At 41.8% G+C, this 18,906-nt stretch overlaps 1 protein-coding gene across 5 annotated transcripts in view; it reads right to left on the minus strand.

Annotated features, from left to right (window-relative positions):
• Positions 1-5,445: 5,445 nt before the first annotated feature.
• Secp43 (tRNA Selenocysteine associated protein) overlaps positions 5,446-18,906 on the minus strand; it is a 33,475-nt gene continuing 20,014 nt past the window's right edge. For 3 of the 5 annotated variants that reach the window (XM_067081373.1, XM_067081371.1, XM_067081372.1), the window contains exons 6-7: positions 6,141-6,322; positions 5,446-5,637 (exon numbers count right to left, since the gene is read on the minus strand). In XM_067081373.1, coding sequence (XP_066937474.1) covers positions 5,510-5,637; positions 6,141-6,322 — 310 coding nt within the window. In that variant the 3' untranslated portion in view covers positions 5,446-5,509. The remainder of the gene's footprint in view (positions 5,638-6,140; positions 6,323-18,906) is intronic. The other 2 variants (XM_067081374.1, XM_067081375.1) reach the window with 1 other exon arrangement.

An 18,906-nucleotide genomic window follows, 5' to 3' on the forward strand; every position in this document is an offset into this window, starting at 1 on the left:
CCATGAATTCTGGACAATTCAGGAAACACCCTGAGTGCCTGTGCAATAATACACGCTTACATAAATATATACACACACATGGGTTGCAAAGATACCCATCAGCATCAGACAACTGACCCTTCTCAGGGGAAGGGTTGTTTGCACAAGCAATATCTGGAGATCGTGCACACACCGAACAAGAAGGTATTGTTAAGTGAATTACAAGCTAAGGAAAAGACTGGTTCAATCCCCAGGTCATGAGCTTGCTCAACAATCCAGTGTCAACCCTACCTATGGCCAACTTCCTGCCCCAAGTGAGCAAACACATAGCTGCCAACCTTTGGAGAGATGGATGACATTCACTACACGTCCAATGAGATTCTTTTGAGAGGCCCCCCCAGAACCACTTTTTCATCTACCTACAGGAAGGGCTTGTGCATTTCTTAACCTTACATTGTCCATTAGTCTTACTCTCCTCAGCTACATCCCAAGATGAGATCGTGGCAAGTACAGGTGTAGTTGGAGCACTGCCTTTGTTTGACACCAAAAGGGTATCTCCCACATGCAGGATGACTGTTACAGGAGGCTTAACAGGGTTGAGCACCTTAGCAGAAAAAACAACCACAGAAGCAGAACAAGGGAACACTTAGCTGAAGCCAAATGCTTCACAAAAGCAGCGAAAGATGGGTCTCCTAGAGTTCCCAGGGAGTCACACCTTCTGCACCCCAAAAGAGCTAGTCCCAAAAGAGCTAGTTCTAAAATAGCTAGTGCACCCTAAGAGCTAGTGATAAAATAGCTAGTGTGCCGTAAGAGCTGGTGTGACAAAATAGCTAGTTCTAAATCAGCAGTTAAACTTGTATTACATACGTGGTTATTACATGTACTGTATCTTTTAGCAAATCAATTATCCAACTGGCAACTCTAACAGTTAAAGAGATTTGTTTTAGTTTGAGATAGTTGTCTTGTGATTTGGATTCCATTTTGGTTGTGCCTGCCTTAACATAATTAAAGATATTTGTTTTAGTTTGACAATAGTCGTCTTGTGATTTGGATTTAATATTGGTTGTGCTTGCTTATTTGTCTGTTGGTTGTAATTATTTTAATTATACAACCCTTCAACATGAAAGTAATGAAATCACACAATGGAAGTGATCAAATATGTCACGAAGGATACATTTATGGAAGAATACAACCAATAAGGAAACACAAAAGTGGAGATGAGTTATCAAAGGCTGTATAGGAACAGCTACAACTGCAGTTGATTACAGAGATAATGCTGATGTCATTTTAGCTCAAAAGCATTCACATGCACTTGCTATGCCACAGGAAATGCTAAGAGTGCCTTAAGTATGCTAAGAGAAGAATCTTACTCTTTAACTGCACCACCACGAAGAATCATTGCTAACATTACTCAAAATATTGGTCATAAAACTGGTGTCTTTATGCCAAAAAGAAATGCATCCAAAGAAAAAGACCAAAAATTGAAGCTTACTTTCCCAAACCAGAATCAATCTCAAAAATCAATTTACCTGAAGATTTTAAAACAATTACTATAGGGAACAATAAAGAAAACTTTTTACTTTATGATGATGCCAGTGATTCCCACTAAATACTAATATTCACAAGTAAAACCATGCTAGACCAACTTCCAACTGCTACACACTGGATGTGTGATGGTTCAAAATGGTTCCACAGTTATTTTATCAACTATATATGATCCATGCTATTAGAAGTGAACATTTATTTGCATGTTTATATCTTGCTGACAAATAAAGCAAGGAAACTTATAAAAAAGCCTTTAGAATTTTGAAACAACAGTGCCCAGATTTAAAGCCAAGTGCAATTACTACAGATTTTGAGAAACCAGCTATGGATGCTTTCAATTTTTCTGAAAATGTAGAGATACAAGCAATTTGGAGGAATATTCAAAGTATTGGTCTAACAAGTAGTTATGTAACTGATGCTAACTCTCACTTTTATTGTAAATTGCTTGCTGCATTAATATTCCTACCCTCAAATAAAATAACCCAAGCATTTGAAGAAGTGCTGGAAACACTGGAGAATCTTATAATGGGGCAAGAAATGGAAGAACTATACTGTACTGTTATCTTGAAAATACATAAATTTGAAGACCTCAAAGAACAGGAAGAAGAAGAAAGGAGCCTCTATTTTCTCCAATAACTTGGAGCGTTGAACAAAGGATGGCAGAGGATTTACCAAGAACAACAAACAAGCTGTGGGATGGCATCAAGCAATTCAGACCCTCTATGATTCCCCACACCCTTCCTTATGGCAGTTTTTAAAAGGCATTTAGCAGGAGGAAGCTATGCAAAGAACTAAGTTAACTGCATATTTTTCAGGTGAAAGGGAGACCAAGTAAAAAAGCCAAAGAAATTAATGGAAGGACTGAAACATTGAAACAACGGCACCAAAATGATGAAATTTCAACATTTGAGTTCCTACGTGACATTACCTGTATTATGAAATACTGATTACCGTAAATATAGTCATGATTTATTTTTTACCATGACTTATTTGTGACGAGCTTTTTAAGTAAAAAAAATTAGCTTTTTAAATGATTTTTTGTCCCACTAACACTAGCAATTTTAGTTACTAACTATTAAAGTACTAGTGCTTATGTAGCACTATCAATTGAAAAATAAGACATTTTGTTGATCATGATCTTACTGTGAGAGGGGAAATCTTCACATGAACAATCAGTGCAGTAATAGTATAAATAAGGTAGATTCAACAATTAAAAACAAAGCTGTTAATCAAAACTTAATCGTTGAGGCAAAGGATGAAAAATAAAAAGATGGTATTGTAGCATGTACACACATTCAAAAATAATGTAAAGTATAATGATAAAATCTTGCTCTTAGGCAGCGTAAGAGGGGCAGGGAAATAGGAAGATAAGTCTGGGAAGAATGAGCGGAAAAAAATTCAGCACTGTCAAGGGTTGAGCATTTGCTCCTTAAGACAATGGGAAATGCTTTTTGGCCTTCCTACACTTCTTTCATACCACCTCCTCTACAGTAACCAGACAATGCACTCCCCACAGAGAAAAACAGGATTCCAGGACTTATCTCTGCAGGAAAAACACATTTTAAGGGTGGGGATCCACCAACACAGAGAACCACTTTTTGACCTGTGTTGCTTACATCCATCATCAAAAATTAGTACATTAAATAAAAAAGTAAAGAAAAATATCTCCAGCGGTTCACTTCTGCTGTACCAGGATACTTTATTCAGATCTCATTTATCAAGTTTAATTTGAAATTTAAAACATTTTCAAAGACAATGTATGATCATGGCTCAAATTTAATTTTGAACCTCAAAGTTTATGCAGATTTTTCTTATGATTATGGAACCTACAACTGTAAGCTTTAAACTTTTGGCCATAGCCATATGTTCTAAGAAGGAGTATAAGGAAGGCTCACTCAGGATGCCAAGAGAAGGATACAATGCCTTTGGCACTGTGGCCCTCTCTTGCTACCCTGAATGAGCCTTGGCATCCTTTTTGTTTCTGCAGGTCAGCAACAGCCAATTGCTGTCTGGTTTGCACATACCCCCCTTGAACCAAGCAAGAGGGAGAACTTCGTCAAGGTAGGTACAGGACCTCTGATTTCTTCCTTGACCCATACTTCATCCACTGGTCAAGTCACCAAGGGACACAAGTCAGTTTGACCTATCACAGGTCTCTCCCAACCTCTTACATGGTTGTCAAGCAAGGAATCAAGGCAAGCATCCAAGAGGAAAAGACGAAGGAGTTGCTGGAATAGCTACAACAGGAGCAATAAAAGGATCACCAGTGTTGGTGTGCATGGTTTTAGTTGGAGAGGCAACTACCAAGGCAGTGGTGTCCATCAAGATTAGTGCAAGCTGAGAACCTTTGGACAAAGCCACATGTTCCAAAGAATCAGCCACAGGTTCTTAAGTAGATCCTTCACCTTCTGCTGGGGAATCCTTAGAGTTGTCAACAAAGATGCAAGAGAAGCAGAAAGCAAAGCATAGGTAATGGAATGACAAGAATTAACATCATACTGGCCAATGTTCTTGCCGGGACGAACACTAATAGATCATTGTCTGGTCCACATGTAACCTCCTTCTTACAGAGAATGAAGGATGGGCAGATGCTGTCCCAGCAGTAGGAGGAGGGATCAAAGCAGGTGATGTAAAGGAAGGAGGAGGGAGTGAGAACAGTGGTGTATTCCCTCTGAAGACACTAGTGGTGCTTTCCTCACCATACTTCGTCTCAACCTGTTCTTCTTCCACTAGTCAGGCAAAAATGAGACACACAACACAGTTCAGAGCCAGCATACACTTCTGACCTCTGTGAAATGCATAGGAAGAATGAGATGCAGCACATATTAAGAGCATGAATTATACCCCACACATCATGGGTACCTATGCCGATCATTTTCACAAGTAAGAAAACATCATTCTTACAATAAGCATCAACAAGGTCAACAAGCAGGCCAAAAAGTCAGCAACCATTCAAGCCAGACAATACTTGGATGTTCAACTTCAACAACCACCATGTTCATTGCATAACTATAGCACAGATGTGTCCAGCAAAGTGGCTAAAGAAATAGTGTATGTTGTTTGCCATATGAGTGGATGGTTTATCCACCACATCAGTCACCCACCACTGCCTGTTACCAAGCTTTAATGACTAGACCAGATTTTGCCTAAAGCAAATATGGTTTGTATTTTTGTAGGAATAACAACCATTTCTTAAAAACAGGTTAAAGATATTAAGTAATCACTGACAGGGGATGGCTACATATAAGCTGGTCGTAGTCTTGCGGTTTAGCAGCAATTTAGTTTTCCTCAATGACCACACAATTAGGGATCCAACACACTTTAACACTTACAACTACACAATTTGCATAATAAAAATAACTTGGTGTACCAGAGAATTTCTGGGACATTTGTTTTGAAAGTTTTTTATATCATGCCTGATCACGGTGGTATAAATTTTTGTGGTGGTGTATTCATTTTTAATAAACTACATTACAGTATTGACCTTATTGCACACAGTGCTGCTGTGAAAACAAAACACTGTTAAGTAAAAATGTTATCAATTACATAGTGTAAACCTCAATGTCTTGTATGCTCGTTGCATGCTGTGTATAAGGTTCCAGTGCCAGTATAGTTAGGTACTGTGTGTTTGGAGCAGATGGTTCAAGGAAGAAGAAGTTCATGTACTGCATGAATATTAACTCTTCTATTGACTGAATAGCCATTTGTTGACTCAGTAGCCAATCAGCTCCACCTGGGAAGGACAGGGGTTACTTATAAAAACATGAAGATGTCCCATTGGTCATAACAGGGACCACTATTTTCTCCCATAAACTTAATTGAAATAATGGTATGTAGAACATCCAAAGATACTTAATAGCAATATAACCATTGAGTGCAGAAGATTTAAAACTCAATTTAATAGGGAAGTAAACTACATAATGCATGGTATCCAATAAATTTATTGATACAAGATCATAAAAACAATGAGTCACATGGAAAGATATTATTCTTCTTCTTTGGTTCCTTCATCCCAGAAATTCCATCGAGCTTTCTCAATAGCTTGCCATAATTCTTCACTTCGATCAATATACTCCTTATTGGCTTTATCAATGTCTATTGGAACATTCCATTCTGTCAGAAGAAAAAATGGCTTCAGTGAAAACTCTCTTGTAACAAAAATAGTGTACAGTAATACATATTTTAATGTTCTGGTTACAAATAAAAAGCAACAATGTAATACCTTTATTCTTTCACAGATTTAGCTTGGAAGAAATGAATGGCAATGTTTCATTCAATGGTTGATTCCAACATAGAAAAAGTGTTCGTGCAATGTCCTTATCTAACTACGCTTAGGGAGTGTTAAACACAATGTTTCATTCAATGGTTGATTCAAACATCAAAAAATGGTCGTGCTATGTCCTTATCTAACTAGGCTTAGGGAGTGTTGAACACAATGTTTCATTCAATGGTTGATTCAAACATCAAAAAGTGTTCATGCTACGTCCTTATTTAACTAAGCTTAGGGAGTGTTGAACACAATGTTTCATTCAATAGTTGAATCAAACATCAAAAGTGTTCATGCTATGTCCTTATCTAACTGAGCTTAGGGAGTGTTTTACAGAGTTAAAACTTACCTACTGGCTCAAAATCTTCCTTGCTCGCATCTTTTGAATCTCCCGAGCCCCCTTCCATCCCAGTACTGTAGTCCCCATACGAAGATGAATATGGGTCATAGTAAGCATTGTAGTTCTGCCAGGCTGCGTAATTGTTCCAGTACTGTTCATAGTACTGACTGTAATCACCACCCATGGGATTCCTGTTATCAGATAAAAAAAAAAGTATACATTACTGAAAAATGTTATTTTCATGATAAAATGGTATTTTCATGATAAAATTAAGTTTCATATATATACTTACCAAGTAATTATATAGCTATACTTTTCCACTCATGCAGCAGCTTAAATTTTAAAAATCGCGGGCACTTCTATTGCTTTCATGAAGGTGACTATCCCGCCCACTATTGGGGAACAATAGGAACAAAACAGAAAAAGTCACTTCTTTTGTGCCCTTATGAAGATTAATTTGAAACAAATACTCTGTTAGCATTGGTAAAATGCTTGTTTTCTTACCTAGTAAGAGAGCTACTGCAGGTGATTACTGCCTCTGGTCAGGGCTCATCCTGACCAGTAGTGACTTAGTGGAATAGTCACAAGTAGTCACTACTTTTAAGTGGAGTTTTGGAGTAAAGTATTCCGATTACCCACAAAACATAAGAGTAGCTGTCCTTGCCTTGGGTGCAGTAACAAAAAGACAATAAAGACCAGACAACACTGTCACCTACACTGTAAAACAAATAAAACCATAACCCAATCACTAAAGACTGGTGGGCATTCCAGGTATAAAGTAACCCCCAGGTTCCCCTAAAAAAAAAAACTTAAGACACCCTAATTTCAAGGCAAAGAGGCCAGGGATGGGAAGGAATGCTCCTATGCTTCTTCCCCCAATACCATTGCCAGCCACTGATAATGGACCAAGGGCACTGCGGTTTTCAAAAACTATTTCTATATCTTTCAAATAGTGAGTCACAAAAATGGAATTACACTTCCAGTAAGTTGACTGAAGGATTGCTGAAAGTGATAGAGTATGCCTGGGAGCATACGAGGTGGCGACCGCTTTAATCTCGTGAGCTATCACCTTAAAGATACGCAGGACGTCCTCCTGGATCTGTGAGTGAGGCTCAATTAGATCCTTAAGAAAAAACAATGCATTTTTAGATACGGGATGAGAGGGATTTCTGACAGAGCACCAGAGATTACTGGAAGGGCCTCTGATTCTCTTGGTTCTGTCTAGGTCATACCTCTTCTTCTGGACAGAGGATGTCCATAAGATTCTTAATGGTGAACGAGTGTGGCCAGGGGTTGGATGGTGTCTGCTTCTTTGCCAAGAAACATACCGTAAAAGTACAGACTGCATCTCCCTGGGCGAAAACAATTTGCTTGTCCATGGCCTGTAGTTCAATCACTCGTTTGGCAGTAGCCAAGGCTACGAGGAAGAGAGTTTTCTTCATCAAGTTCTTAAGGGACATGGAATGGAGTAGCTCAAAAGCAGGCCCGTTAACCTCTTTAGAACTACGTCCAAGTTCCAAGATACGGAGTCAACTCTTGCTTGCTTGGAAGTCTTGAATGACTTAATGAGACCACTAAGATCTTAGTTAGAAGCCAAATCTAGGCCCCTATGCTTAAATACAGATCAGAGCAATATAGATCACAGCAGTGCTCTATAGCCTTTGATTGTGGACGTAGAGAGCCCTTGGCGGTCCTCAAGATAAGGAGGAAGTCCGCTATCTGGGTATAGAAGTTTTAGTAGACAAGATGTTACAACTGCTACACCACCGACGGAAAGCCCACTTCGATTGGTAGACTTGGCAAGAAGACTGATGTCTACATCTTGCAACAGCTTCCGCAGCTGCCTTGAAAATCCCTTTGCTCTGACGAATCTCCACACAGTCTGAAGCCTGTCGGAGCTAGAGTGGATAGTCCTTGATGGAATCTCCAAAGGTAGGGCTGTCTGAGTAGATGCGGATCTTGCAGGAGCAGTCTGGGAAAATCCACAAAAAGGTTTAGCCGGGAACCATTCCTTGAGTGGCAAAAACAGCTATCAGGGTCATTGTCACATTGTGATGGGACCGAAATTTGTTGGCGATTTCCCTTACCATGTTGAATGGAGGGAAGGCATGAAGGTCCAAATTCAACCAGTTTAGCAGCATTGTGTCAGTCGCCCATGCCTGGGGGTCAGGAACCGGCGAACAAAAGAGAAAGACGGTGACTCTTTGATGTGGCAAACATGTCTGAGTCGGCCTGCCCAACAGCTTCCATAGACTGTTGCAGACCATGGAGTTCAGGGCCCATTCTGTTGGAGGATCCTTAAAACGTCTGGAAGGAAGAAGCGGAGAGCTGTCCATGTCGTCCGTGCGTCTCTCCAAGGGATGAGACTCACCTGGAAAACGCCAAAGGCAGCTCTTGCTGGGACTGGAATCCGAGTCTGAAGATAACTGGTGAGCACAAACTGAGATGCCTTTCCAATGGCTGTCTTTTGAAGCCTGGGTGGGCACAACAGGTTCAACTGTGGGAGTGACTACCATGGGCAAACCCCACCGGCCTCCTTTGGACCTCCAGTATGTCTCCTCCCCGGTTCAGGAAAGTATGACATGGACCTTTGTCTACAACTGGCAGGATGGGCAGCCACCTCCTCCACTTGCACTGGCACTGCACTATTCACTTTGTCCTAAAGGACTTTTAGGGAAGCCCTAATTCAGCCACTATATTCACCACTAACTCAAACTTAGTCAAACTTGCACTCAAGACTGGCAATGGCATCAGGTTCGCAAGCATGGGAGCTAGGCACAGGAGACGTTACAATGTTAGGAGGACTGAGGATGGAAGAAAAGGCTGGAACAGGGGAAGAAGGAATGGCAAGATCATCTACAGCACTAGATCTAGGTGCAGGTTCTAGGCTACAAGCCCTACTCTTGGCATAGAGGCCGCCTTCCTCTTCCTAGTTCTATTAAGTTTATCTGTGATTTTAACCCCTTCCACTGCTTATCATCCCAATCCTTACACTCATCACAAGTAAGCTCTTTCGAACATAATCAGGCGTATAAGGAGACAGGGGCCAATATGCCATTTTTTAAAAAATACAAAAAGGCCATAGAAAAGGAGAAACAAAGGGTTAAAGTTAAAAGTTTGTAGAAGGAAAGCCATTAAAGATATTAAGATGAAACTTGCGGCAAGTTATAGATGATGTTGTTGGAATTTTTACAGACCCCCAAAATTTGTTTTGAGAATGGCTTGTGCGCATGCAAGCGCGCATCAAAGCAGACAAAATAAAATCATTAAATAATTAATATTTTTTGGGTTGTAAATGACAAAGATTTTTTTGCTATAAAATCATTTCACCATAACCCCTCGCATCCCTCAGAACACACTATTGCATTATTGGCGCGCATGCGTGCGTAAAAACACACGCAAAATAGTACAATAAAAAAGAATATTTTTCTATGTTGTAATTTAGAAATAAAGACTTTTTTTGGTAGATAGTTGTTTCATTCCGACCCCCACTACCCCCAAAGTCCTAAAATTGTATTCCAGATCCGCAAGCGCGCGTCAAAACATACGCAAAATAGCAAATTGGAAGGAATTTACAGTTTTAGGTAAAAAAAAAATAACAATAAAGGTATTTTTTTATTGTTACGTTGTTTCATTTTAATAACCTAACCCTAAGAATTCCCTAATTTGCCTTAAGGGAGCACAGGCAAACAGCATTTTCATAGTATGCAACAATAAACAGTACAATGAAAAAAACATTGTTATAAAATTAAATGTAAAATAAGAATATTTTGTAACACATCGATTGCCACAAAGTAATATTGGAATAAGATAATAATAATTGCAAGCATGCAAGCAAACACAAAAACAACAAACACAATCTTACCCTAAAGCAATGATTAAGCATTAGAAAAAAAAATAAGACTGTAAATTGAATGAACAAGGACAAAAACATTAATGAAATGGCAATAAAACAAAATAATTAATGATAATAACACTCACCCTCCCGAAGATCTTGCATCTGCTCCAAATGCCCCCCTCCCCCCACTGATTTGACTTAGTAGTCAAAAAGATTCTCCTGCACCTCATCATCGTCGTCCTCTGCAAATTTATCCTGCTCACGACGACTGGGGCGCCCTTGTTTAGGTGCAGGCTCAGGAGGGGGGCCGGGGAGGGTATTCTGTGCAGCAATAATTTGCCGGAAATACTCTTGCTTTACAGGAGCTATGTACAGGCAAAGGGTTTTAAGGTCCTCCAACTTGTCACTGGCAATACGAATGGGGCCATTATACATTGGTTGCAAGGCAACTTCCACAAGGTTAAAGGCTTTTGCACTGAATCTCGCTTTCCCTCTCATCATGCGAACATTATAAAGAGGGGCATCTTCACTATAAGACCCCTTTATTTTAAAGCCTTCCTTGTAGCCACAATCATAAACTACGACCCTTGAATCCTTAAAATTAATTTCCTTGGCCTTACGTGTTTTTACAACATAGTTCTGTAGTTCATTGATATTAAGGAAGTCCTTTTGTTCAAGCTCCTTGACTTTAAAGCCTCTCCTGACAACATTCTTTATCAGGCGGATGTCGTCTTGTTTTGTTTCAATGTTTGCATGCTTTCTAAGTGCACGTTCCATGTTCCCAAAATTGCGATCGAAAGGCATGTACGAATGTCCCGGAACTAAGAAGTAATGCTCAATGGTGAAGAAACACTTCTCATGAATCAACCTGAGTAACGAGAGCGTCACATTCAAGTTTTTATTTTGTCCAGAACTATTATCTGTGAAAATAACTAGTTTTGTCTGTTTCTCTGGGTCATGATTATCCTTAATCCAGTCAAGCAAATAGCTAGCTATCTCAATAGAGCCCCTCTTTGCTGTTGCTTCATCCCAGATGTACATAGTTGCATCCCGATTCTTTATGTTAAGAAGCCCAAATTGTATGTGCACAATCTACGGCTGTAGTATGCCACATTTTACCTTTTACCGAGTCGAGTCGCATAAATCCCTTTCTAATTAACCGCGCAAGCCAATTTTGGCCATAATCTTTCAGATGAAAAAAACAGTTTTCAACCTACAATAGCTCTTATAGATAATGGTGCAGGGGCTTATAAGTCATACCATTGGAAAGAGCATGACTAGAGCAACGTTTTATGTTTTTTTATTTTTCTGGCATAAACGCCCCTTTCTCCTTAGACGCCTGATATCTGCCCCCTACAATTTGAACAAATCATGTGAGAATCATAAGTGGCTTTTGTTAACCTAGTCTTACAACCCTCTCGAATATACCTAATGCTGGAGGAACTCGAGTCTGACACGGTAAAATCACAATTTTTTAAAGTAAATTGTATTTTTCCTAACTATACAAGCCTGAGGTTCTTTGCATCAGGAATTACTTACAGCGAAGCTGGAAACGGCCGTTAAACTCTTGAACAAGGTGGCTAGGCAGTAACTACCATCCGGTAGGCAGGAATACCCGCCTACCCAGATGTATAAGTTCCAGTTTGGCTTTTGGCCCAAGTTTCAGATTGAGTAGCAGCATGAGGTGGGCATAAAAATGTAATGTAAAGGACCTCAGGTTTGTCTAGTTAGGAAAAATAAAATTTACTTTAAAAAATTGTGATTTGTTCCTACACTATATACAAACCAACAGTCCTTAGCATTAGGAAGACCCTCTGGTTGCAGGGAGGAATCTGAGTGAGTCTCTCTAAACTCACTGGAGTTCTGCACACCTGGGTTGTTACTCCTGGTCGAAAGAGCAAGGAGTACCGTGCCTCTGACATACTGATCGCAGTATAGGAACTGCGAGATCAAATGTCAGACATCTGGACCTTTTCGAATGAGTGAGGAACTGTAACCCATATGAAAACAGGCTGGGAAGAATCTGAGTCGGAGGCAGTAAGTAAAGACCCGAAAAAGGGTTTCCCTTATTGCCAGGATCTCCTTCTTCCCCTTGCTACAAGGAGTGGGAGTGCTTATGTGAATCTAGAGAGAAAAACAGAACGGGTGCTCAATGTGTACACTTACTGCATCAGACACCAGTTCCAGCGTTGGTTTGAGTCCCCATTCTCTGCCCAAAGGAAGAGAAGTAGAAGGGCAAGGAAGGAGGAGGAGGAGAGGCCAGTCACTTTCGGAATCCTTCTCACTTCCAGAACCATACACCTTAGGCGAGATGCTACCTGTCCTCTTAAAAGAAGCTGGGTAAGAAAACACAACTTGTTGAGCAGCCACCACAGGACCAAGGAAAAAAGGTTCCAAGGGCATGCAGGCAAAGACCCAAAGGTAGAAGACAAATGTGGTCTGATGAGACCACATCTTGCTTCCAGACCGACAGAATCTTCCAGAATGTGAGGGATGGACCAGGCCATTGACTTCGTGAGCTCTTAGGCGGAGTTTACCAGGGTCATTGTCGCCAGCTGTAGCGTACATCCTTCCGGTTACCTCACGAAGCCAGAAGAAAGATGTGTCCTTAGACACTTCTTCCTTGGGAAAGTCAGTACCAGTGAAAAAGTAGATGACATCCAGGTTGGGGATGTCAAGCCTTTTCAGAAAGTACTGCAGCACCTTAACAAGACAAAGTAGCGATTGATCTGGGTCATCAATTAACAAAATCCAAGGAGGAGGAGATCAAGAGGGACTCGAACCTGGCAATAGACGCCAACGGATTCGGAGTCTGCTACAACATCCCAGATGGTGTTGAGGCATTGATCTCCATCCCCTGTAGGCCCATGAAGACCGTCCATCCTCTACGCAAGGCCAGAGCGAGACTAGAGATGATCTTGAGAGGCAGATCTCTGTCTGACGACTCTCGTAAGGGCGCATGCAAAACACGAGACAGGAACCCAAGATGAGTCACATTCCACCCGGACCTGAGGCCCTTGGAACAGCAAGACCAATAGAAGCTTCTCATCAGTAGCTAAATCTTTCACAACTGAATCGGAGAGAAGCAACCATCGGAGGAGGAGACGAGGAACCCCGCAACCTGTTGAAGAGTGGCTCTGACTAGAGAAAAAGTCCTGTTAACAACACCAACCAGTGAAGACGGATCCAATCCCTATGTACTGCTGCAAAGGATGATAGAGATATCCAACTATCTCCATTGCCGCTTGGCGAGAAGCCTATGCTTGCAAAGGAAGCCGGATAAGTCTCTAGTTGTGAAGGCACAGGGATTGTACTGCCTGAGGAACTGCTTCACGTGTCACTGACACATAAGGTCGGGTCAGGGAGGAACTCTTCTCGGTGCCTTGGAAGCAGAGCTAGCAGGTCAGGCAAAAGGTGAAGTCTTCCAAGATTCATCTAAACTTGGGGTGAATGACACTTGCTGAACACCTTGCGAATTAGACAAATACAAGGGGAAGGTGAAGATGTGGAGGTTGTCCCACCATGTCGGCATGCATCACCGTAGTAGTCTGTGGATCTGGTACGATTAAGCAGAAGACCTGCAAACTTCTGTTGAGCTGGGAGGCAAACAGAAGGATGATAGGGAGCCCTCAAGTCGAGCAACCTCTCTGTGTGAAGAATTGAGTGAAGGGAGCTCTCTGTCCTCATCACTCGATGCCAGAGGCTGAGCTTGTATGCCAATACATCCCATTGACTGGAGTGTATCTGGCTGGCAGCTCTACAGAGTGCACCAAAGTTCACTCGAGCACCTGCAGTCAACCGAAGAAACAGGAGGGAAACGCGACCCTCTTGTTCGTTGACATATCCCACTACTATGTCTATGTCTATGTCTGACGGTTTATCAAGTATCCCTTCTTTCGCTATTAAGCGTTCAGACGGGATTTCCAAATAACTTATATTTTAGTTAAAAATTACAAAAGTTTAAAAGTCTATGTAATGTAAAGAGGGTTAATTGCATTTGTCTCAATATTATAGCTGAGTGAAAATAAATGGGTTTTCAATAGCTTTTTGAACTGAAAGATATTTTCAGCACACTTAACTGATACCGGAAGTTGATTATACAATCTAGGAGCACAGTGCTTAAAAAGTTCGTACCCAGAGTGGTCGTTGCGAGGCTCATCAAGTCTGAAATCATCACGGGAAAGGCGTGTATGAACACCAGGCCCAACTACGTATCTTTTCAGGCAACCTTTAAGATACAATGGTTCTCCGTGCTAATAGCTTGATATGTTAAGACGCAAAGTTTAAAAATAATCCTTGCTTTAACTGGTAACCAGTGTAATTTAATTAAGGTTGGAGTAATATGTTCTCTCGGGGATATACCAACAATTAGTCTAGCAGCTCTATTCAAAATCATTTGAAGTTTCTTAAGTCGATAATTAGGTAAGTTGTAATACAACGAGTTACAATAGTCTACTCTACTAACTACCAAACTATTAATTAGCAGCTTAGTGGCATCTTCGTTAAGATATTTTCTAATGGATGCGATATTCCTCAGATGATAATTTGCGGTCCTAACCACATTGTTAATATGTTCATCAAATGTCAAAGAACCATCAACTACTACCCCGAGATCTCTGACTTTATCAGTTAACAAAATATTCTCCTTATTGATGGAGATGCTATTAACGTTATCAAACCTTCTTAAGTTATATTTAGTGCCAATTAGAATACATTCAGTTTTATTTTCATTTAGTTTCAGCTTTTTCTTTTGCATCCATTTCGAAACATCTGCCATGAGTCTATCAATAACAGCTTGATCTTCAATCATGTCATCCACTATTAAATAAAACTGGGTGTCATCAGCAAAAAATTTACATTGAACGCCATGTAATTTAAATATCCAAGACAACTCGATTGTATAAATACTAAAAGAACCGGGCCAAATACGCTTCCTTGTGGAACACCCGTGGTGAGCTTTCTACTTTCAGAATATCTATCTTTAACCTTCACCTTGAAAGATCTATTCGATAAATAGTTATTAAACCATTTAAGAACATCCCCATCGATCCCAATAGCAGTCATATCCTCTATTAACACTTCATGAACCACTGTATCAAAAGCAGCGCTAAGATCTAGGAGAATAAGCAAGCTACATTTATAGTTATTAAACCATTTAAGAACATCCCCATCGATCCCAATAGCAGTCATATCCTCTATTAACACTTCATGAACCACTGTATCAAAAGCAGCGCTAAGATCTAGGAGAATAAGCAAGCTACATTTACCGTCATCAGAGAAACCTAACAAATCATTAATTACGGCACAAAGAGCTGTTTCAGTAGAATGGAATTTCCGATAAGCCGACTGATCTTCAGGAATAGCTCCAATTACTTTCAAGTGCTGACTGAGTTGATCTAAAACGGAAGTCTCGATCATTTTGACAAAAAAGACAAGTTAGAAATTGGTCTGTAAGATTTCAATTCTTGATGATCAAGGGATCCTTTAGAGATGGTTTAATGATAGCAACTTTTTTTCAGAGGACAGGACTAAGCTCTTAGTAATACTCAAGTTGACTATCGAAGCTGCAATTGCAATAACCTATCTATGTTCGGGGCATCGATGACCTCATTTATTGGAAAAGGATCGTTACTGCAATAAGAGCGGCCAGAACTAATGAACATAGTTTTGTAAGCATCAGTGAAATTGGCTCAAACTGCAAAAACTTTGAAAGGAAAATCAGGAAAGTAAGGATAGGGGCAAGAAACATCAGTTGTGAAATTACAAAGTAAACAGGCAACCTTTGACTCAAAAGAATTCAGCAAATTCATTTGCCAATTCAAGCTCAGACCTCCCGTCTGGTAAAACATGCCTCTTAATTTTCCTAAAAGTTCATCAAACAGAGAATACAGCCTTTTGATATTGGACCCAACCTCAGTTACTTTTTCATTATAATATGTCTTCTTTACATTTCTTAATAATCTATTTACCTCATTCCTAGCTTCCACATATAACATTCAATTTCTCTTTGTTTTATGCTTATGCCAACGTGACTCTGCCAACCTCCGTTTTTCCTAGCCTCCCTAATTGCAGCATTGAACCATGGGAGCTGTCTTTTATAACAATATCTTTCTCTACCACAGGGCACATTGTGGTGTTGTTCCCTAGTAACACCCCAGAGTATCTCAAAATACCGATCCTGAAACTTTTGGAGGGCCAGGAAACTGCCCCGAGTTCCAGGATGTTGATGAGAAGGTACTTATCTCGGTTGCACACCTCGAAGACAATGGTCTTGCAGGTGTGTGCCTATTCCCCGGTCGGTGCATCTGAGAACAGAAGCATGTCTCAAGGAAAATATGCAGACAATCAGAGGTTCCTGTCGATCAAGCAAATCCTCCCTCATCCTTCGAGAGAGGGAAGGATTACGAACTAGAAGCATATCTCCTTCATTCTCCATGAAGAGAATCAAAGGCGATGCTGCCCAAGGGGACAGCTTCTGCAGCAACGACAGGACACCAAAGACAACTAGCTCTAGCTGGGCTCGCTGCTCCTGAAGTTGGGAACATGGGAGAGGAGAAGGAATGGAAGTTCGATGAAAGGTGGCTGAGACCCGGAGGAAATAGATACTTCTACTGAAGGATATCCACTGCCAGATCTCAGCTATGGTGCTGTCATATAGCCCAATGACTTGACAGTCATTCCTTCATCAAGGCACCAGCAGGAGGAGAACGCTGTTCTGAGTGTTCCCCCTTCCTCTCCTCCCTCTGCCCTCTTCCTGACGGAAAGAGGGATGAAAAAAGGGTACTCACATGCACACATATGCACACTTATTAAGAAGAAAATGAGGAAGGCTGAGTGTTCTGCGAGCGCCCTTGGAGCCTGAGACTTCTAGGGACTGAGGAAGGGTTAGGCTGATGGTGTCCGGAGGACAAAGTGGTTGCCCTGGCATGTTCCTTGACTACTACGGTATCTACCTACTCTCTGCAAAAGAGGGAGGCAGAACCAAGTAAAGGTCCATTCCTGAGGGAATGTGACTATTTGGGAATTACTAGACTGGAGATCGGTATCAGGACAGTGTCCCTCTTCTTAGTACCAGAACTGCCCACAGGTTGCTCTCTGATGCTGGGTAGGCAAACCTACCTCTAGACTGGAACAGTCTCTAGGAGGCAGAGACCTCTTCAGGAATGATCGCATCCGAGGAGGCAAACTCTTGAAAAAGTGAAGGATCAAAGATTCATCAGACTACCTGGAGGGACACCATAGTGGTGTCCTCAAGGTTCGCCATCTCTTGTTGTGAGAGGGAATACCCATTGCAGCAAAGAAAAACAGCAAGAGATCCAAGTCCGGATGAGCTTGAGCCAGGACAATCTGCTAGTCGGCATAAGACCCCTCTGACGCAAGAAGAATCGCTTCTGTCAAGGAAGAGGAAGGGAAAGGAGCTTGATTGGGTGGCTCGACCAAAATGAACTCCTTGTCTAGGGAAAAGGCATTCATCTGGTCGAGAAAGCCCTTATAGCGAGCAAGGACCATGGCAACCCCAACAAAACCCTGAGATCATTGTGCTGACGAATCAGCATGAAGATCTCTGCAAAAAGAAAATCGACACTCCCCATCTCCTCTTCTTAGAGGGATAACCTCGCCAGTACCCAGAAAGCCATCCTCTACTACACGAATGTACGGCGAGCCGGTCCGAGAACAGAGCCTGAGACGTCGATCCTTGTAGCGGAATTCTGATAAGAAACAAAACTTGTCAGAGTCCTCTCTATCCAACTCGCATACCCCGGCAGCAACTGAAAGAGTTTAAAGCAGGAGGCAGGAGAGTGCTAATGCCACGGCAGAGCGATAACCTGACGAGAGCGAAAGTTCACTTGAGGTGAGTCTCCTGAAGGAAGGAGAACCTCGATGGTATTTGGTTCACTGAACTAAGCAGGCCGAGTCGATCACGTAGAGCAAGCTGAGCCGATCACGTAAACGCCATCACGGGCCAGGTGAGCAAGCCAAGCAAGTCGAGCCAGTCTCAAAATGCGATCAGTGGCTGGGCGAGCAGGCTGAGCCGAGTGGGCTGAGCTGATCAGAACTGAGTGCATAAACACAATCGGTGGCTGGGCGACCAAGCAGGGCTGTGCCGAACCGAGCCGGAAAAGTTCGGCTGTGAACTAGCGCTGTCCTCAAGACATGCTTTAATCTCCTCCGAGGCCGAAGCCACTCGAGAAGAAGATTTAAAGAGGATTCTTATCTGCTAACCAGAGTGCTCGAACCCAAGGGTTCGAGACAAGTTCCGGAACTGATCGACCACTCAAAACAAAGTGGGCAGGTAGTGTTGAAACATCTGAATGTTTCGACACCTTCTCTCGTCCTGTGCCTAAACCGACCAGAGAGTGAACTCCTTAGTAGTGGTTTGGGGAGTTTCCAAGATTCCGCAGAATCCTGGACACTCGACGACTCGCTAGTTGAGCGCTTGCGATCCCAAGGAATCCAAGGGCTCCTCACTGAGCACTCGAGATTCCAAGGAGTCCATGCGCTTGGTGAGACTCCCAAATCTTGTAAGAACAATCATCGGGAGTAAGCTCCTCTTGGCTTCCGAAGAAAACCGAGGGACAGGCACAGAATCAGTCTTAGACGCAGACTGTTAAGAACTAGAATCAAGAATGCTGTCCCAAAAGGTTGGGCACTCAAGGCCCCCGAGGCACGAGACCCCAATGGGGAATGCGAATTGGTTCCCGACCCCAAGGGCCGGGAAGAGCCAAATGAGAGAAAGCACTGCCTTTCCGAAGAGAGGTAGTCCCTCAGAAGTCCTGCAGGACCTCTGAAGGGAACTTCTTCCTTGCCTCTCCAGGTGCTCGAACCCTGGGAACCGAGACACTAAGCTGGGAACCTGACCGAGCACTGTTTCGAGCACTGGTTCGGAACTGACCGAGCACTGTTTCAGAACTGACCAAGCACTCAGAACTCAGTACT

Source organism: Macrobrachium rosenbergii, chromosome 37 (assembly GCF_040412425.1).
Source record: "Macrobrachium rosenbergii isolate ZJJX-2024 chromosome 37, ASM4041242v1, whole genome shotgun sequence".
In the NCBI taxonomy this organism is placed as follows: Eukaryota; Metazoa; Arthropoda; class Malacostraca; order Decapoda; family Palaemonidae; genus Macrobrachium; species Macrobrachium rosenbergii.